Genomic DNA, 21348 nt, shown 5'->3' with positions numbered 1-21348 from the left:
AGAGACCGCTCAGGGTTATTTTAGAGGGATTATCACTCTTGGGGTGCAACGGGACAGAGAGAGGGAGGGGTTGGTAATAACTAGGTATTAGGGAAAGGGTTTTGGATTAAGACAGATTGAGGATAAGACCGATGGAGTTAAAGAAACCGATAATCTACTCCTGACTGATATCTTGATGGGATTTACTACTGTTATTCAGTTACGTATTTCCCAGCTACCTTATTGACCCTCTTTCCTCCCTCTCGCTCTCAGTAACCAACAGAAATGGCAGACGTTGCAACTGCTGCTGAAAAGAGGGCCCCCCCTAAATTCAAGCAGAGGACTACCCGTACCTTCAAGAGCAAGGCCCCCAAGCCTGGCCAGAAGGGGTGAGTTGGAAACTCCCTTAGAACACACAAATATAACTCTACTACAAGAATGAAAACTAATTGCGCATACGCCTTCTAGCATAACAAGCATCCATCTTTACATATCAAATGCAACTCCTTTTATACAGTACCAACACACTTCAATACATCTTTCTCTCCAACTCAACTTTACCACCACAACCCTCGTCTGCTGTGTCTCTATCCCTTTAGCTCATGGAACTTCTCCCTCTCTCCTCTCCCACCAGATTCGGTGACGACATCCCCGGCATGGAGGGTCTCGGCACAGACATCACAGTGGTCTGCCCATGGGAAGCTTTCGGTGACATGGAACTCAGTGACCTGGCGAAATATGGAATTGTTTAGACGCCCTACCCCTCCTTCCCTCCCCTCGACCACCCCCTCCACTTCTCTTTCCTTCCCTCCCCCTCTCCTCCTCCTTTTTGGACCCTGAGGTCAGGGAGTCCAGTACTCTGAACTGATTCTTGTTGTTTTGTTATGCCATTTTGTACATGCGCTTCCACTTTGACATCAGCTCATTGTTTAAGAGCCGGGCGTACTCGGGTGCACTACCGACCCTGAGAGCCGGGCGTACTCGGGTGCACTACCGACCCTGAGAGCCGGGCGTACTCGGGTGCACCACCGACCCTGAGAGAATTGGTGAAGTCGCACAAACACACAGTGATACTTGGGAAATATACACATACCAGCTTTAAACTGAAGACACATAATACCAAACCTCATCCTGCCACTGTCCTCCTGTAGAAATCTCACGTAAACGACCAGCTAAGCAATGTCCTAACAACTGAAGTCAAATGGCACTCAAGTTATATGAATAAGACATGTAATGTATAATAGCGATGTGCATTCGCTTTCTGCGGTCTTGTAGGTAAATAAATGGTCATGTCAGTGAAGCTTACTTCCGACACTACTACTAGTTTCACTGGTGCACTTCCTGAGAGAAGCTGGACTAAATGTACAATGTTATTAAAGAGGGTTTGATTAAGCGTTGTTCATATCTCAACCATAGTTGGTTTCCTCCCGCCTGACTATTTTCTCAACCTGCACCTGCTCTCCTTGAAAGCACTTTTTATATACAGAAATATATATTTATGTACAAAATAAAATCAATCCATTTTTTTTTTACAGTAAATGTCAAATGTCTGTGTAATTTGACTGTTCATTTGATAGCCGATCACTCTTGCAATGTGTCAATCACATATGAACCCTCTTGAATTATATGAAGAATAACCAATTGAAAAACAGCTACTTCTCCTGGTACTTAAGCAATACTTCATCACAAGCAATCAATTAACATTAATTTCTTATCTTGGATCCTCAATAACACAAAATACAACCGCCAGCGACTCAAACACACATTATTAAAACACAGGACAACATAGGAAATTGCTCAGTCCCCTCCTGTACTCCCTTGTTCACTCATGACTGCATGGCCAGGCACGACTCCAACATCACCATTAAGTTTGCCAATGACACAACAGTGGTAGGCCTGATCACCGACAATGATGAGACAGTCTGTAGGGAGGTCAGAGACCTGGCCGGGTGGTGCCAGGCCAACAACCTCTCCCTCAACGTCATCAAGACAAAAGGAGATGATTGTGGACTACAGGAAAAGGAGGACCAGCATTCCCCCGTTCTCATCGACTGGGCTGTAGTGGAGCAGGTTGAGAGCTTCAAGTTCCTTGGTGTCCACATCACCAACAAACTGTCATGGTCCAAGCACACCAAGACAGTTGTGAAGTGAGCACAACAAAGCCTACTCCCCCTCAGGAGACTGAAAGGCATGGGTCCTCAGATCCTCAAAAGGTTCTACAGCTGCACCATCGAGAGCATCCTGACTGGTTGCATCACTGCCTGGTATGGCAACTGCTCGGCCTCCGACCGCAAGGCACTACAGAGGGTAGTGCGAACGGCCCAGTACATCACTGGGGACAAGCTTCCTGCCATCCAGGACCTCTATACCAGACGGTGTCAGAGGAAGGCCCTAAAAATTGTTAGACTCCAGCCACCCTAGTCAGACTGTTCTCTCTACTACGGCACAGCAAGCGGTCCCGGAGCACCAAGTCTAGGTCCAAAAGGCTTCTTAAGAGCTTCTACCTCCAAGCCATAAGACTCCTGAACAGCTAATCAAATGGCTACCCAGAATATTTGCACCACCCCCCCTCTTTTACACTGCTGCTACTGTTTATTATCTATGCATTGTCACTAACTCTACCTACATGTATACATTACCGCAATTAACCGGTGCCCCCGCACATTGACTCTGTACCCCTACCCCCTGTATATAGCCTGTTATTTTACTGCTTCTCTTTAATTATTTTTTACTTAACCAACAATGCAGTTTTAAGAACAGCAAGTGTTAAGGGCTTGTAAGTAAGCATTTCACTGTAAGGTCTACTACACCTGTTGTATTTGGCGCATGTGTCATAACATTTGATTTGAAATTGGACACCAAAATAACATGAGTCACAAACCACAACAAAATATTTTATATAAAAAGATTTTATATGGACATTCACTAACAAAATAGCATAATGGCAGCCAAGGGATAAACATGACAGAGGGGAAGAGATTCACAAAAGGACAGTCACTTCTATTTGAAACCTAGTGATTAAGAAGAACCACCTCACTGTATAATATAATACAAGGAGCCTACTCCATGGCTCTGTTCCAATATCCACACAAGTGTACTACTTAGTATGAAGCACTGTATCAAGGTATGAATTCAAAGTAATATGCTGGTATGGAAATTAGAACGTTGCCATTGTGTTCTTGCCTCGTTGTGGTGGCCATTTTGTTTTGCCCATCACTGGGCCTGAGTCTTTGACAAACAGCACTGTGCTCTTCTCTGCTACACTAGCATCCTAAGCATAAAAAAGGGCTAGCTGCCTAGCATTCTCAATGGAGTTTAGTGGTAAAAGATGACTACTGCAACCGAACGCTGTTGGAGTCTGATCTCAAAAGACAGAATCAAAATCATGCAAAACATTTAGGTCAGGGGTCTCAAACTCTACTTCCTGGAGAACGACATCATGCTAGTTGCCCATGTTGATTGGTTCAATAGGTTGTCAATCATTTATCCATTTTGCTATGCGTTTCTCAATTTGGTAACCATAGAAATAGGGCATAAATAACTATCTTTGGCTGTATCTTTTCAGTTATTCATATATTTCAGTCCACTTTTGCAATACATGATAATAAAGTCAAATGACCAGAGAAGAGTTTGACCCCTGTTGATGTCTTAGATTAAGTTCACACTAAGAGTGGTACACACAGCCAGAAAACCGAAGATAAAATGAAAAATAGAGCAAACATTTCAAAATAAACAATGACTGCAGCATTTTTAAATATTGTTTCATAGTAATTAGTTCATGCCCCACATAACATTTTCTTTGTAAAACTGCTATGAAACATTTACCATTATACAAACCAAACGATAACACTTACAACCTTTTGTATACTTGGATCATTCAAAACCGCATGCCCTTTAACCTAGACAGCACACGAGCGCTACGCTCTTCACATCCGTTTTAAACCTCAACCGACTCATTTCAGCACTGAAATGTTAGGAGTCTTTGTCTACGACAGAGTGACTAGATTACTTCACCAGGTCAGAAGAAGTGCTTGTCAGGCCACTATTTATTCCAACGTATTCTTGTCTACTGTAAACTTTGGACTTTGGATAAATTGTGAGACCCAAACATTTCAGCCTTTCCCTATCTTTTGGGGGGAAATTAGTTTGGTAGTTTAGTTTTACATGCTTTCCCGTTTTGTTCGCGCCATAGATATAGAACACTAGATAGGCTGATGTCATAGTGGTATACTTCTATGGTTCCCTCCCTCTTTGAAACTACTAAAGAGTCCATTCCCCTCTGCCCAAGAAAACAACACAGGAGGGCAAAAAAATATCAGATTTCAACTAATCTTGGAGGAAATGAAAATGTCACCTTACTTTAGGAGGAACAACAACATTTACCAATAGAAAACAATATAAAGAGCTAATGCAACAAATAAAAAGACCGCACTTATAATAATAACCACAAGAACGATAATATATTTATCATACACATGACTAAAAGTGTGCTTTTCTACAAATCTTTGGAACAAAAAAAAAGGCAAAAACAACCACATTTGGAAACAGAGTATAAGGATATAGAAATATGCACAATAGTATGGTATTTTGCATTAAATATTTTTCATATTGATGGTGTCCCTCTTTCAACGCCTGTTGACAGAATCTCACTATCTATTACCAACGTAGCTATTCTCAGGAAGACTGTACTTGATGTTTACCTGCTCTTCTAAAAGACAGAACAAGTTAGGGAAAGCAATCATATAGCCCAATAATACATCTCTATCATAACTTTTCAAAGAAATATAACTGAATAAGTTTATTCTAGGACACTAGGTTCTGGTTGTTTCAATGATATCAGTGATATATGTCTCAGCCTAACATTCACAATGCAATAAAAAGCCAGCCGGTACCTCGATAGCAGTGATGAAATATTATATAGTTCTGAGTGATTTGTGTATAGCGTGAAGTATTGTGAGAATATGATGTTGTGCACTAGAAGTTTAGTTTGGTATAATATTGTGTTATGCAGAGGGGACGTGTAGTGTTGCCCACTGTAGTGAATGACACAGATATTATCTACACTGTAGTGAATGACATAGATATTATCTACACTGTAGTCCTAGCCCCTAGACCTCGTTTCTAGGGAAGTGGTAAATGTGTGTGGAGGTGTGCTCAGAGAACCACTGAAACTAACAATATTAACGCAATAAAGACAACGCTATAAATCAGCAATAATAATAATAATCATTTGGTAACTTTTTTTCTCTAACTAATTTATTTGCATAATTGTAACAATTAAATTTTTAAAGGTTCACCATTTTCACGGACTGAGAAAACTTTGAGGTAAGGAACAGCTATGATAATCCTTTTACTGCTCAGATTGAAGTGAGTCATTTCTAATAGTGTTAAAAAAACATCAGTCCATCCCCCTCTCTCTCTCTGCAATGATGATGTCATTTCCTCTCTCATACTCCTTCAACCCACAAGAGGAAACATGGAGTCACATCCTCCACTTTGTTTGCAAATTGTCTTTCTGTTCCAAAATGCTTCTGGTGCTCGGTTGCTGTGGTTTCTCGCTCATTCAGGCTCCAAAGACATGCAGACACTGGCAGTCACAGTTCTGTCTTCCATAACTAGACTCCACCTTCATTCTTGATGTATGAGTTGTGTATAGTACATGCCACATTACACCTTGGCTGTTATACGTGTGGTAGGGGGTTTGTCTCAGTGTTCAGTTAACGGCCCGGACACCAGTTACATGATAGGCTCTGGAGGTACGCTAGCTGGGGGGCGACCATTCTGTGTCTTGTGCTGCTGAGAGTGTCGAGAGGGAGAAACAGGGGGACTATAATACAGCCGTGCAATGGAAACAAGCGGCCATTTGGTTCAAATACACATTTTTTTTTCTATTTTCTTCTTTGTCAAGGCTTTCTACCAGTCTTTAAAACGGCATTCCTATTTTTGTTTGAAGCGAAAAAAGAGTGGACAGCAGGAGATTTTGAAATATAAATGTTTCCATGGTAGGCGACAAACTTGCGTCAACGTGTTGCAATCTCCATCCTGGACGGCAGAGGGAGCTCTTTTATAGATTGTTCAAACAGGATGAGAGAGCTCCTGGGAAATGTGGTTTAGTAGGGCGCAAATCTACTGTAGCCTCCCCTGTACAGTGTGGCCTGGTAGAGACAGAGGAGAGGAGGTAAGATGGCAGTTAGTGGGTTAGTGAATGGCTAGATCTTTACCATAGAAGTAGAATTACTAGAATGGACAATCTAATTCTATGATATTTTCTTTGTTGTGGATAGTAATGTAAATAGACAAGCGTTCTTACCATAGCTCCTACACCGTAGGCGGCAGCAGGGTTTAGTGCAGCGTGGTAAGGGTCTGTCGTGTACACCCGTCCGTAGCTGGACACCAGAGATGAGTACATTACAAACCCACAGCTGTGCAACCAAACATGTTCCAGAATAGAAAGTGAAGTAGGCCCACTACTTTTCATTTGAATATGTTAATATATGTTACCTATATATAGTCATAGTACAGTGTTAATATATGTTACCTATATATAGTCATAGTACGGTGTTAATATATGTTACCTATATATAGTCATAGTACGGTGTTAATATATGTTACCTATATATAGTCATAGTACGGTGTCCTACTGCTTTATTTTGTGTAATATCTTGTGTCTATCACTCACCCATCACTGTAGGCAGCTGCTGCGGCAGCCGCTGCTCCTGCAGAACTAGCTACCGCAGTCGGCTGAGCATAGCGATACGCAGCATAGCCACCCTAAAGAAGGAAGGGACGGAGACAGCGAGAACACGGTTGTTAGTCCATTTTTATCAACTCCCTCACACAATACCCCAGGAATGAATGAGAGTGAAGCCATGTTCCTTTATAACAGCAGAAAAAGGAGAGAGACTAACACAAGCAGCAACAACAGGTCATCTGGTGCAACATGGCATTCAGAGAATGTAGCAGAGGCCTTTTCCCCGTGTCGGTCTCCCTCCATGACCAACAAAAAAACACTAGGGCCTCGGTTTGTGGCAATGATATAGGCCCTGCATCAAGTGTGCCGCAGCTTTTCTACATTCAATTAATCTGATAATTGATGTCCTGTTGGAGATGGGGGGAGAGACAAAGACGGGAGAAAGTGTGCATAACCTCAGGTGTGAAATCTCCTCCTTCCCATCAAAAACACTGTTAAAGAAAGGGAGGGGGGGTGAATAAACAGGTGATCAGGATCATTATTCCTTTAATAGGGAAAAACGAATGATGAACACACAGAAGACGGCCAGCCAATACAATTAAGGGGGAGGACACACACACACACACTCGCATGGTCACAACCAAATCACTGACGCCGGACAGCATGCACCCCAAACTCAGAGGAGGCCGTCTCCTTGGCAACACACCACTGCATTCTAACCTATAGATCATTACAGGACCAAGTCCCAGTATTCAGTAACACACACATCTGCTGGGGTGAGGGAGGGGATAGGAAGAGGAGGATACAGAGAGAGAAGAGAGGAGGGGAATGGGGAAGAGAGGTATAAGTGTGTCTGCATGCCAACATTGATTCAGTTAGCATGCCACAGGTGGAACAGATATAGGGAGATACCAGGAAGGGGTCAGAACGACTCATTAAGATGAATATCCATGTCCCTGAGAGTCTGTGGACCTGTGTTGATCCTCAGATCCTGGAGATCCTCTGTCTTTAAGCTACTCAGCCTCAACTTTCAGAAACCATGTCAGCCATTACTGGCAAAGTGCACCTCTCATTTTGGCTATACTTCATATCTAAGGGTGGCCGTTATAAAGACTGCATAAGAATCATGGCAAAATCCTGTGTTGTTTTCATCTGTGTATATGATTTATTGTACCATTTAAAAAAAAATGTTTAACTGAACAAAACTTTAAAATGTCCATCATGTTATGTCTAATTCCTTTAGAAGGTAATATTGTCATTCGTGTTATAACGATTATTCCCTTTCTCCCCCGTTCTGCAACTCCACCCATGTCAGAATCCAGTGAGTTAGTAATAGAAACAGAAATAAAGAGGCATTTCAATCTGGGATGGTCAATAAAACACCAGTAGCAGTCAGTCAGTCAGTGGAACGCATAGTAATAGGATGGATGCACACTGGCTGATCACACAGTGAGTGACGTGATGATGGGACCCTACCTGGGGCAATCTGCCACTAATGTCCTGAAACACTATTCTACAGAGAGAACAGAGAACAGCTATGGTCAAGCTGGTACCACACACACAATCACAGTCCACACGCAGGCAAGCGATGCATAGAGCAGTCTATTCATGAATGTATAGAACTATGAGGGCGTGTAGTATAGATCCTGGAAGATTGGACATTGCACATGGCATGCACCGCTTCATATAGCAATATGATTCATCAAGAACAAAATGTGTGCCGTGTGTGTGTGTAACAGCTGTTATTGATCTGCCTAATTAAAATAATTGACTGAATAAAACGATAAAAAAAAAAAACGTGTGTTCAATTGTAAAGTTTACTACATCACCCACATATACACAGCTCTGTGGATTTGGTCCATGCACACACGCTCACACACTCCGACGGAGGGAGGGGAAAGGAGAGAATGAGAGAGAAAGCGCGAAGGAGAGAGGTATACTTACATAGAGGTCTGCTGCACCGTAAAACCCTTCCTGATACATCACACTGAGAGAGAGAGGGGAGGAGAGGAAAGACCAGAAAGAGAGCGATGGATAGAAGAGAAGTGATGGATGGTGAGTGAGGAGTGGAAGGAAATACAAGTTGTGAGGAGGAGCAGAATAAAGAAGAGGGTGTAAAAGAGAGGAGAGAAAAGGGGCGGGTGATTAATATACACACACGTGCAACGTGCGAGATAAAATACCACTTCTCTTGTTTGGCCAAACGTAGCCCTTTACAAGTCATATTGGAGTGATTGTGACCACTGCGCAGTAGACCGCAATATTATCCCATGTTCAGACAAAGAAATGATATTTCAGCGCAGCACCAAACTAACGCAATTAAGTGTATTTGTTATATCACACCATGCAGTAAAAGTGTGTGTTTTATTGAGTAACACCTACCCTGGGTATGTAGGTATAGCTTGCTGGGGTAGGGCTGCCCTGACAGCACCGTAGACCGGCCGGCCACGACCCCGGAGGTGGGCGCCCCTAAAGGTCGCTGCCGCTGTGGCAGCCTGTGCAGCCGCCGCAGGGTACGGGAAGCCAGGGACTGAGAGAGACAGGCCAGAGAAATCAGAGAGAGGCAAAAAAGAACAAAGAGTTAGTCTACCGAAAACAAACAGTCTACAGAAAATAACAAACAGTCTATTTTGATTATGATGGAGATCCTTTGTGGGGTGAAGTGTCCTAATATAAAGGAATACATATGGGCTAAAGCTAGTCATATCAACATCTCACCAATCTCCTATTCTGATGAAATGAGGACTTAAGCTAACAATGTTAGCAGCTCACCTATACTGATGAAATGAGAACTTACAGTGCCTTCGGAAAGTATTCAGACCCCTTGACCTTTTCCACATTTTGTTAAGTTACAGCCTTATTCTAAAATTTATTAAATGGTTTTTTCTCCCTCATCAATCTACACACAATACCCAATAATGACAAAGCAAAAACAGGTTCATTTGCTGAAATATGACATTTACATACGTATTCAGACCCTTTATTCAGTACTCTGCTGAAGCACCTTTGGCGGTGATTACAGCATCAAGTCTTCTTGGGTACGACCCCACAAGCTTGGCACACCTGTATTTGGGGAGTGTCCTATTCTTCTCTGCAGATGCTCTCAAGCTCTGTCAGGTTGGACAGGGAGCATTGCTGCACAGCCATTTTCAGGTCTCTCCAGAGATGTTCGATCGGGCTCAAGTCCGGGCTCTGGCTGGGCCACTCAAGGACATTCAGAGACTTGTCCCAAAGCCAATCCTGCATTGTCTTGGCTGTCCTGAGCAAGTTTTCATCAAGGATCTCTGTACTTTGCGCCGTTCATCTTTCCCTCGATCCTGACTAGTCTCCCAGTCCCTGCTGCTGAAAAACATCCCCACAGCATGATGCCACCACCATGCTTCACCGTAGGGATGGTGCCAGGTTTCCTCCAGACGTGATGTTTGGCATTCAGGCCAAAGGGTTCAATCTTGGTTTCATCAGACCAGAGAATCTTGTTTCTCGGGGTCTGAGAGTCTTTGGGTGCCAAGCGGGCTGTCATGTGCCTTTTGCTGAGGAGTGTCTTCTGTCTGGCCACTCTACCATAAAGGCCTGATTGGTGGAATGCTGCAGAGATGGTTGTCCTTCTGGAAGGTTCTCCCATCTCCACAGAGGAACTCTAGAACTCTGTCAGAGTGACCATCGGGTTCTTGGTCACCTCCCTGACCAAGGCCTTTCTCCCCCCGATTTCTCCGTTTGGCCGGGCGGCCAGCTCTAGGAAGAGTCTTGGAGGTTCAAACTTCTTCCATTTAAGAATGATGGAGGCCACTGTGTTCTTGGAGACATTCATTGCTGCAGACATGTTTTCGTACCCTTCCCCTGATCTGTGCCTCGACACAATCCTGTCTCGGAGCTCTACAGACAATTGCGTCGACCTCATGGTTTGGTTTTTGCTCTGACATGCACGGTCAACTGTGGGACCTTATACAGACAGGTGTGTGCCTTTCCAAATAATGTCCAATAAATTGAAATTGCCACAGGTGGACTCCAAGTTGTAGAAACATCTAAGATGATCAATGGAAACAGCATGCACCGCAGCTCAATTTTGAGTCTCATAGCAAAGGGTCTGAATACTTATTTTTAATACATTTGCAGAAATTTCTAACAACCTGTTTGCCTTTGATATTATGGGGTGTTGTGATGTTATTATGGGGTATTGTGCATAGATTGCTGGATAATTTAAAAAGCAACGTAACAAAATGTGGAGAAAGTCAAGAGGTCTGAATACTTTCCTTAGACACTGTAAGCTAACAATGTTAGCATCTCACCTATACTGATGAAATGAAGACTTAAGCTAACAATGTTAGCATCTCACCTATACTGATGAAATGAAGACTTAAGTTAACAATGTTAGCATCAGCTGTGTTGATGAAATTAATCTAACAATGTTATTAGCATCTCACCTGTATAGAGCTCGGGACTGTACATGGCTCCAACCATTGGACTCAACTTCCACCCGGCTGTAGGGGAGTTGGCATTTAGTAGCCCTAATGTAAATTTGAGGAAAAAGAGGATAACAAATATGAGTAACACTCGACATCTATATCTCAACAAGTTAAACATACTATGCAATTACACTGATGTAATCACATGCAACTACATTGCTACTAATTTGTTGGTCATATTCAGCAGTTATAACCAGCAATATTATCTTTACCATAAGGTAGAGCGGCGAGCCCCTCTCCTCCATTAGAATATGGGGTGACCATTTTCTTATTGGTCATCACCCTGGCTGTGGCGTTGTTGACCTGGGTGTCAGAGAGAGGTCAGAGGTCAAGACAACACGACGAGGGGTGACACCGGACCTGAGGGACAAACACCCTTGCCTGCTCCATGCACAAACAACATGCACAAACATTCTCCTGTATACCCAAAACCATAGAAACAGAGTGAATAGAACAGGCGTGGAACCTCTAACCCTGGAAAACTGACGGTTAAACTCAAGGGTACACTAACAATATCTGGTACTGTGAAGTAATAATTTCCATGATAGTGTAGACTGTTCATTCAAATAAATAGTGATTTCATGCAATGTACTGTATTTTTTGTAATGTCAGTTTTAAAAAAAAAAATCACAGCGCAGATTGATGGGTACACTTCTTTTACTTACTGCTTTGGTCTTATGGGTACACACGCAATGGCCGACAGACCACCCATTATGCCATCACTGGCTTTAATGGGGACATCCGTTCTATTCATTCTATTTCTATGCCCAAACCACACAGTACAGGCACCAACATAACCTTCAGTACTTCCAGAACAAATAGGCCCTAGATATTTGAAATATGAGTGCGTCAATACTCTTAGAACTGGCTATGACTTTACTAACTAATATTATTAATACATATGTAACGAACACAAATAAATTGAGATTAGTAAAAAAAACACTATGTTTGTACTTGTCAACATTTATCTGCTACTGTGAGCCGTATGAATTGAAAAAGTGACAGTAGTGTCTAAACTTGGATAAGAGGTTCATTTTTCTGATGTAAAGTGATGGTAATTGATTGATCCATGCATTCTTTTGAAGGATAAAAAAAAACTAGGAACGTGTGAGTATTCACAATAATTTAACCATGGACACACACACAGACTGAACAAAAATAAAAAATACATTTCAGATTAAGGCATTCAAAAGAAATCCAAGACCATTCCAGGCATTGCTACCTTTAAAAAGAGGGAAAAGAGAGGGTGAAGTAAGCTTCTGTTGAACACGATGCAAAACGTTTCATCACTTAAACAGGTCACACACAGATTACACGCAGCCAGTCAATCAAGAGCGCATCACATGACCAGAAGGTGAGCCAAACCAGCCAATCAGCAAGCATCAGATGCAGTATATATAGACCAATCAAAACATTCTGGCAGCCCTCCCAATCAAGTCACACACATCATACAGAGAGAGAGAGAGGGGGAGAAGAGAGAGCGGGATGCAGGAAGAATAGCCAGTCCACATTAAAAGACACAGGAACACATAAATGATGGGAGGTAAAGAGAGAGAAAATTATTTTTGTCATGAACAAAAAATAATAAAAAATACCAAGATGCGGAACAAACAAATCAAAACAAAAGAAAAAACGTCTAACCGTTTGCCTACATATATGATCCAATACATGAGCTGGGACAGAGAGGGATGAGACAGAGAGGACAGAATAAAGAGATAGAGGATGGGGGGATGCAAATGTCATTCCTCAAAAAACCAAATCAAACCATGACCGTGAAACACTGTCAGGCATTGCAATTCAGTGTCGCACGACAAATAACTAGAAGCAGACACCAATATAACACACCATCCAAAACCAAACCATTGCTCAACATTTTTAAAAAGAAACGCCTCGTGGACAAAATAAAAAAGTCTGGGCACATAATCTAATTAAATTCAATCCTATTGAGAGTCAGATGTGATACTGATGATGGTTTCAAGATGATCTCCATTGGTAACTAGTTTGAAGTATTTTATATAATCTATGTCAGTTGCATATCCTTAGCTTGTACACAGTGTCATTTTACCTTCGTTTTAATGTGAAGAATAGACTACGTTGCCCTTCTACATCGACAACTACAGCCAGCGCACAAAACCTACTGTCTCGTTACCAAGACTGACTTCTACAACAACGCATTCATGCTTTATCATGCCAACCCACTACTAGTGTACCAAACAAAATGCTGTTGAATCAAAACAATCTACCGTTTGGTATTCACTAAAGAAAGGTAGCTTATACATAAGAGATGATGACAGTGGCACTATATGATAGACGACAAGAGATAGTCAACCATGCAGGAAGTCAATAGCTCTAGAATTAATGTTTGAATGCAGTTAGAGTGGTGAATGGAATTAATGCATAAAGTGGTAGTCAGTTGCACTTGTAGATGCGTTTTATATCAGCTTATCTTAATGTTACAGAAAGAGTCTGGAAGGCCATGCGGTCAAATGCCATTGGTTTTTCTAATCAGCATTTTATTTGCCAGCTCCACAATCAATCACAGGATGAGCCAATCAGATCCTTTCGATCAAACCCTGCCAGGTCATGGACACTATTGTATTTTTGTGTGTATAGGGTGCACTTTATCTTTATTTGGCGGAAGGGGGGTGGGGGGGTCATTCAAAAATGATGCCATGTGTACACAACTTACCATTGCTGGGGAAACGGTGTGAGGACACGCGAGCGGTTACCGTGGAGACTGACAACAACACAGAAATCATCAGGGGGAAATAGAGAAAATATAATAAGAAATTAACCAAAACAAAAACAACCAATGAGGTGATGAAAAGCAACCACCCCCACCCTGAGGTACACAGAGGAAGTGATGTCATGAAGTGATGTCAGGGGTGATTGGTCACCTTTTGACATAAAACGGACCTCTATTGATGTAACTACTACAAATACCCAATACATATGATCAGATACAGCCATACACATATGGGAGACAGAGGGGGACAGTTGAGGGATCAATCTTGAAGCATATGGGTCAGGGAGAAGTCGCTGAACTTTTCAACATATAGCCAGTGTTGGGGGTAACGCCTTATAAAGTAACGTGCTACAGTAATAATACTTTTTGTGGTAACGAGTAATATATCAGAGTTACTGTTCAAATTGCAATAATAATATTAGTTATTTTTGTTATCATTCCCTTCCTATTACACTTATTGATCCAAATGAATGTGTGAGATTATTATTCCCTCTGTTGGCGCAATATATACATTACATTTAAAAAATGTCCTCTCACCAGGTTCCTGTTTATGCATGCACACACTACTACTACTAACTGCTTAAGTGAGGGCGATGGAAAAATGGCAGAAGCGTCTAAAACACTTACTTTCCCAGCGTGGAAGTACTCCCATTACTTTCATTTGGTAGGACAAGATGACAAGAATAACACAGTAAAATGTCAACTCTGCCCAGGTGAGAAACACCTGACCCTGCTGCTGATGACTGTGGGCCTACCTCATCCTAATGGTTCAGGAGGACAGGCTGTGACCCAGGGAGAGCTGAACCAGCATGTAGCTGGGTATGTAGTAGAGGAAATGCTGCCCTTATCCTCAGTAGACATTATGTCTGTCATTATTAGGCTAATTGTGTTGGTGCATAGGCCTACGTAGGGTAACGTTGACATTGTTTACATTGAGTGAGGAAGCGCAACGTTTTGGGGTGTAACAAAGGTAATAACGATTAGTGTAACTAATTACTTTTCCCAGGGTGTAATAAGTAAAGTAATTCATTAATGTTGAAAGAAGTAATAGATACGTATGCCACAGGATGGTTTTTCAATAAATTTGAATATTTGTAGTAACTTTTTAAGTTAATACCTGCAGTCAACTTGTGCAATCTGTTCGGCATTTACCGCAGTTCCCTAGAACAGTTGAGCCAGTCAAGTGTTTGTTTGTAAATGGCAGAGGTGTGGACTTGAGTCACATGACTTGGATTCGAGTCACAAATATGATGACTTGCAACTCGACTTTGACTTCAACACCAATGACTCTCGTCTTGACTTGGACTTGAGCCTTGACTCGACCTGACACCCTCCACAAGCCCAAATATAAAAAATAATGCTATTGAAAAAAAAATGTGTCAACTCTTCATTTAACGGATTACAGTTTGAATCGGACAGCAGCCAATCAAATTGTGCCAGCTGAGAAAAAGTTGTGCGTGGCAGTGCAGAGGAATGTCGCCGGGTGAATTCAGATGGAGCCCTTGGAAAGATGATACCCCAAATTATTATTTTCAGATATAAAGACGACGCTGTATCAACAAAAAACGGGTTGCAACTCGCAAAACATGCGGGAAGAAAATTACAGACGGAGGCGCAACAATTTCCAACTTTGTTCGACATTTGAAGCTGCACAAAGAACGTTAGTCGTGGCTAATATAGCCGACAGCTATATATTTTATTACTTTACTAGTGTATCATGTAGGCTAGTGTAACGTTAAATCAATGAGCCTCCACACAGTCAGTCAGTGCGGGAACATGATCATTGCCCCCAAGATTGAGCTACAACTGGCTAGGCAGTTAGCCTAAATCCTGGCTGATGTTCCTAAAACAAGGTTGGGTGATTGTGTACAAGCCTACGTCGCCCGATAGCGATCACCAAGGGCTACCCATGTATTTCTATGGAAATATAACGTTTATTTTGAAAGTAATAAATAGTTATTTTTTAAAGCATTCATGATTTGCATAAATGTAATATACTAACTATTACTCGTTAAAAATATGAAATGGTATTACATTTGGTGTGAGCACATTAGGACTTGTTTAGGACTCGAAACTCAACGTTAAAGACTTGAGATTTGAATTGGACTTGGCTGTCGACTTGGGAGTTGAGCGCCAAGACTTGAGACTTAAAACAATGACTTGGTCCCACTTCTGGCAAATGGCACAACAGGAGACAGCCGGGAGCTGGTGAGACCACAGCGTTGTATATCTATCGGCCAATCACTGGTGTGCGCCGCACGAGGCGATGAAGTTACTCATACAAATCACTACGAAATGTTTGCCATCAGATATCTTATCACGGCTTCCTGCCGTGTGTGAGAAGTCAAAGGGCTCTTGGTTATCCGCCATGTTTCCCCTGTGCTTCCTTACTAGCAGGTTTTTTCCTCCTTCGTTCTTCTCACCTCTGCTGGATGTACACATGCTGGATCTTCTTTCAGAAAAGCATGCATCACAACTTTGTTCATTTGCACAATTTCTCTAGTTCAACTTCGCTTGTACAAGTCCAGACGCAACAAAAATGACATTCGGTAGCTACTAGCTATGATTGTATAACTTTATGAGCTGGATTTGCCGGTCTTTGCAAATAGTTTGTTGTTAGCATTCTAGTAATAGACGCCCAACGGGCTTTTACTTGTGGTTTTTAGTGCCCCTTGTGGGCTATGCCGGTAATACCGTAAATCCTGGGATGGCAGGTAGGACGGTATGAAAATCTGGATATCGCCCAAGCCTAATATGGACAGGTGTTGAGGGTCACAAACAAACACAGGTTGATATACGGGGAGAGAGACAAACAAGGATAGACAGACCGACCGGCATGAAGACAGAGAAAGAGTGGAGAAAGATGGAGCAGAACAGAAAAGGGGGGAAAGGAGAGGAAGACAGCCGTATCATCGTCACTTTTCACTCTCTCCATCGCTCTCTCTCCCCCTCTCCCCCCGTATTTCTCTTTCTCACCCACACGTTTAGGCCCACATTCACACAGCAGAGGAGTGCATAACAGTTGAGAGCATGCAGAAGAGCTCAAAACGGAGCATGAATCTAAAACCAAGAGCCAAAGCGATGGCAGAGCATGAGGTGTTTTCCTTCCAAGATCTTCCAAGTCATGCTGACAAAGAAAAACAGAGGCATCGCAGCAGAACTCATTCCCATTACACCAGGTATTACTCTTGGAAAAGGGGGATGCAAGTGAGGGTATGAGGTGCAGGTTGCCTTTATTTAATGAGTGACATATAGACCCCCAAAATCACCAGTGAATCTATAAGCAGCAGATCAAACACTTCACCACACTCCCTCAGGGCAGTCTCATACCAATACCTGCCAACAACTTAATGCATGCAGCAATGTCAACATACAGCAACGTAATCAAAATTACTTCAATACTGTGCACTGACTCACAATCAAGCACACAGGTATCGGAATGTAGGGGAAAGAAAAGGCGGCAATCTTTTATGTCACATCACCTGACCGGTCTTCTGAAACACGATTGGTAGCCCATGCAAGAGAATCTCTCACAAACACAAGCAAGCATGGTTGTTTGTCAGAAGAAGAAAATAAGGAAGAGAGGAGAGGGAGAACGTCCCCTCTAAAACAGTGAACACCAATAAAGCCCGGATTCTGATTGTGGAAGTGATGGTGATGATGGATCTAAAGAAGGGGTGCAGCAGAGAAAACAAGACACGCCCTCTCGCATGCCGTGTCATAAGCAGCATCCAGAGGCACAGTGTGTAAAGGTGTCACGTGAAAACACTGTTCCCAGACCATTTTGTTGCCAAACCACCCAGCATGCTTTGCAATCCAGGCAGACCCATAAAGCTGAAGATCAAAACGTGCAAATGGACAGTGCGCGAAACAGGAAGTGATGTAAAACCAAGACATCGTGCGCATCGATCTTTCTGTGAGGCACCACCGCACCATGCTGGAAGGGGGTTATTATAACACTAAACACAAACAGACTCCCCGAAACCATTTGAGACAGTTCAACTGGAGATGGAAGAGCATACTAAGCCAACCGGACCTCATTTCACTGCTGAACATGGGACAAAGACGAAAATCAAAATGGCCACCGTTCTTGGAGGGGTAAATTACCTCAACCTTGCGTCCTTCCACCAGAGTTCCGTGGAGAGCGGCTCTGGCCTTCTCAGCGTCTGCGCTCGTCTCAAACGTCACAAAGCCAAACCCCTAGAGAGGAAATGGGGTTGAGGATGGAAACAGAAGGGGATGGAGAGAAAACAAGAGGGTTGGAATACAAGAGAAGGATAAGGGATGTGAAGAAATGTGCGTAAGATCTGTCCATTCTGTGCAGAGTATTATGTAATGTAACTTAAAATGAACAGGTTTGGTAGTTTGATGTGTACATGTCATACCTTCGATCCTCTCTCGTTGAATATGATCTCTACGTCGAGGATCTTTCCAAATTGCTGTAGAAAAAAAATGTGGGGGGGTGGGGGGGGGGGGGGGAGCATCAATAAGCATGGCACTGTAAACTACTGCATTGAAAATGAAATACAAAAATTGAACACAAGGCGGCAGTATTGTACCGGACATATAAATTAGCAGAAATCATGCTGAACTTTTTAATGATCAGTTCTATTCCTCTTAGAGCAGAGAATTAAGAGAGGCACTTTTTCCTGCTCCATGTTAAGGAAGCTTTACTAAAACACTCATTTAAAAGTCCTAAAATGGATGTAGCAATCGCAGATTGCTCCTTTAATCACTAACTAATCTAGAATGTCAGGGTTGTGGATGGGAAAAAAGGACAATATTCCTGGTCTCGTACCCCAAACATCTGCCGGAGGTCAGGGTCTCTGAAGCGGAAGGGAATGTTGGAGACGTGGAGGCGTTTGGGGGTCCCCTTCTCTGAGTCGTCCCCTACGGACCCCCCGCCACCACCTCCTCCTGTACACGCCAACTGGGTATCAATCTGTGACGACACATCTGACTGCTGTGAGAAAGAAAGAGTGAAAGAAAGAAAAAGAAAGAGAGAGAGGCAGACAGACAGAGAAAGAGGCAGAGACACAGAGAGAGAGAGAGAGAGAGAGAGAGAGAGAGAGAGAGAGAGAGACAGAGAGAGAGAGACAGAGAGAGAGACAGAGAGAGAGAGAGAGAGAGAGACAGAGAGAGAGAGAGAGAGAGAGAGAGAGAGAGAGAGAGAGAGACACAGAGAAAGAGGCAGAGACACAGAGAGACACAGAGAAAGAGGCAGAGACACAGAGAGAGAGAGAGAGACACAGAGAAAGAGGCAGAGACACAGAGAGAGAGAGAGAGACACAGAGAGAGAGAGAGAGAGAGAGAGAGAGAGAGAGAGAGAGAGAGAGAGAGAGAGAGAGAGAGAGACACAGAGAGAGAGAGAGAGAGACAGAGAGAGAAAGAGGCAGAGACACAGAGAGAGAGAGAGAGAGAGAGAGAGAGAGAGACAGAGAGAGAGAGAGAGAGACAGAGAGAGAGAGAGAGAGAGAGAGAGAGAGAGAGAGAGAGAGAGAGAGAGAGAGAGAGAGAGAGAGAGAGAGAGAGAGAGAGAGAGAGAGAGAGAGAGAGAGAGAGAGAGAGAGAGAGAGAGAGAGAGAGAGAGAGAGAGAGAGAGGGGGGATTTAATAGACACTTACTCCCTCATTCACAGCGTGAAAGAAACTTGCTTGTAAAGTTTGTGCAAATAAAAAAACTCACATGGGTGGTTAAACTGTTTGGGACACTTGTCGGGGTGTTAAGGCCTGCCTGTCCGGCCTCCACCGACCCCTGGATGGCCCCTGCGGCGTACAGACTGGCCCCGTACTCCAGGGCCAAGCCGTTCTGGGGGGGCGGAGGGGGAGGAGGGGGGAAGGCGGAGAAGGATGGGGGGACGAGACCCTCTTGACCACCTGCTGCATCCTGAGAGCCCTGAGGGTGAGAGAGAGAGAGCGCGAGCGAGCGTGAGAGGAGGAAGAGAGAGGTGAGTGGTCTTAAGTAACTGGCTGGCTATACTCCACCGTATTCCTTTACCGACAGAGAGCCTGAGAGAACATCACTAGGGGTAAGACCACTTTCCCAAGAGGTTCAGTTTAAAAGGCTTACAGGCACGGATATTATATTTCCATCCCCCCGGTGTGTGTGTGTGCTGTTGTCCATTAAAATATTCACTACAGGCCCATCTATTATTGAGGGGGTCAGCAGCTTCCACACAGAGAAGCAGCACAATAGATGTTGACGCCCACACACAAACAGATAAGACACATACACACCTCAACACACTAACTCGGACACGCAAACGCCCACAAGCCTAAACACTCAAAGGCTGACTGTTGGATAACGGCTGTGCTATAATCTAATGCCCACAACTACCCGAAATACTCTCATAAACACACACACACTACAGTGCATTCCTAGCTTATTGGCAGAGGGGCATCGCTACCCTAAATGGAAATGGTGAGAGTGCTGAAAGAGATGACGGAGAGGCAAGAGGAGAGGAAAGGGGGATGGGATATGGAGAGGGAAAGGACAGGAGAGGTAAAGACTGACAGAAAAGTCCTGCTACTGATCCATGAAATACTAGATTCAACGTGTTTCATTCATTTACTATATCAGACTGCTAGAAAACAGGGTTGGCTTAGATTGCTGACAACATAACTATATATAGTCTCCAAATGTTTATTGAAAACAAATACATTTGCACAATGAGCTCTTGTTGTCTCTCAAATACATTGTTAGTTGTAGGTTAGCTAGCAAGCAAATGTTGTGCCATATTAGCATTCACATGAAATGAGTCAAAACGAGACATGACATCACAGCAGTGGTCCCATGTGGCTCAGTTAGTAGAGCATGGAGCTTGCAACGCCAGGGTTGTGGGTTCGATTCCCACGGGGGACCAGTACGAAAATGTATGCGCCCACTACTGTAAGTCGCTCTCGATAAGAGCGTCTGCTGAATGACTTCAATGTCAAATCAATAACAAGAAAACTATCAGAACGTCAGCGTCTTGTCATTGTTGCTAGCTAGCTGACAATTTTTGTGACGTTGTCTATAGGTAATGACAAGCATCAGCTGATATAGCAATAATGGTGTGTTATCTAAAACACAACGTCTGTGTGTGTGATGGGGTGAAGCATTTCCCTGCTGTGTGGTACAATACATCCAGAGTCCCTGAGGGAGTGTTAGGACAGAGTGTGTGTGTGCCATCTGTTTAAGCGCCTGACCTTTCGCTGCTTTGCACCTGTGACAAGCTGGGGTCGCTGGGCAAGCCTGGGTCATTTTGATTCTTATAGAACAGAAAAATATTTATTTTTTAAAGGGCAACCCCCAAGCCCCTTTCCCATTGTACATGTTTCTAACTGTGGGTTGTTCTATGTAGACTTGGAAAAAGCCTTGAAGCTAAAATATTGGCAAATAACATCCCATTCTATTTCCTTGCTTTGTTTTTCAATTCTGCCAAACCGAAACACAGAAAAATAGAGCAACCTTGAGCCTTCCATTTTAGC

At 43.1% G+C, this 21348-nt stretch overlaps 2 protein-coding genes and 1 non-coding gene across 8 annotated transcripts in view; 2 read left to right on the top strand and 1 right to left on the bottom strand.

Annotated features, from left to right (window-relative positions):
• Window positions 1-252: 252 nt before the first annotated feature.
• LOC139369572 (retinal cone rhodopsin-sensitive cGMP 3',5'-cyclic phosphodiesterase subunit gamma-like) lies at window positions 253-1296 on the top strand. The gene is made up of 2 exons (XM_071108822.1): window positions 253-368; window positions 614-1296. The coding sequence occupies exons 1-2, from the start codon at window positions 265-267 to the stop codon at window positions 729-731; spliced, it is 222 nt and encodes a 73-aa protein (XP_070964923.1). The 5' UTR covers window positions 253-264; the 3' UTR covers window positions 732-1296.
• Window positions 1297-2872: 1576 nt separating this feature from the next.
• Window positions 2873-21348, bottom strand: part of LOC139370268 (RNA binding protein fox-1 homolog 2-like) — a 33282-nt gene continuing 14806 nt past the window's right edge. For 2 of the 6 annotated variants that reach the window (XM_071109641.1, XM_071109642.1), the window contains 11 exons: window positions 19565-19774; window positions 18678-18842; window positions 18265-18318; window positions 17987-18079; window positions 11346-11436; window positions 11092-11175; window positions 9053-9200; window positions 8615-8657; window positions 6659-6750; window positions 6290-6365; window positions 2873-6134 (listed from right to left, as the gene is read on the bottom strand). In XM_071109641.1, the coding sequence (XP_070965742.1) occupies window positions 6090-6134; window positions 6290-6365; window positions 6659-6750; window positions 8615-8657; window positions 9053-9200; window positions 11092-11175; window positions 11346-11436; window positions 17987-18079; window positions 18265-18318; window positions 18678-18842; window positions 19565-19774 (1101 nt within the window). In that variant the 3' untranslated portion in view covers window positions 2873-6089. Of the gene's footprint in view, window positions 6135-6289; window positions 6366-6658; window positions 6751-8146; window positions 8184-8614; window positions 8658-9052; window positions 9201-11091; window positions 11176-11345; window positions 11437-17986; window positions 18080-18264; window positions 18319-18677; window positions 18843-19564; window positions 19775-21348 lie in introns of all 6 variants that reach the window. The other 4 variants (XM_071109639.1, XM_071109643.1, XR_011627124.1 and 1 more) reach the window with 3 other exon arrangements.
• Window positions 20666-20741, top strand: trnaa-ugc (transfer RNA alanine (anticodon UGC)). Its single transcript has one exon. It is a non-coding gene; the product is annotated as a tRNA-Ala (tRNA).

Source organism: Oncorhynchus clarkii, chromosome 17, assembly GCF_045791955.1.
Source record: "Oncorhynchus clarkii lewisi isolate Uvic-CL-2024 chromosome 17, UVic_Ocla_1.0, whole genome shotgun sequence".
In the NCBI taxonomy this organism is placed as follows: Eukaryota; Metazoa; Chordata; class Actinopteri; order Salmoniformes; family Salmonidae; genus Oncorhynchus; species Oncorhynchus clarkii.
This window is presented reverse-complemented; position numbering and strand designations above follow the sequence as displayed.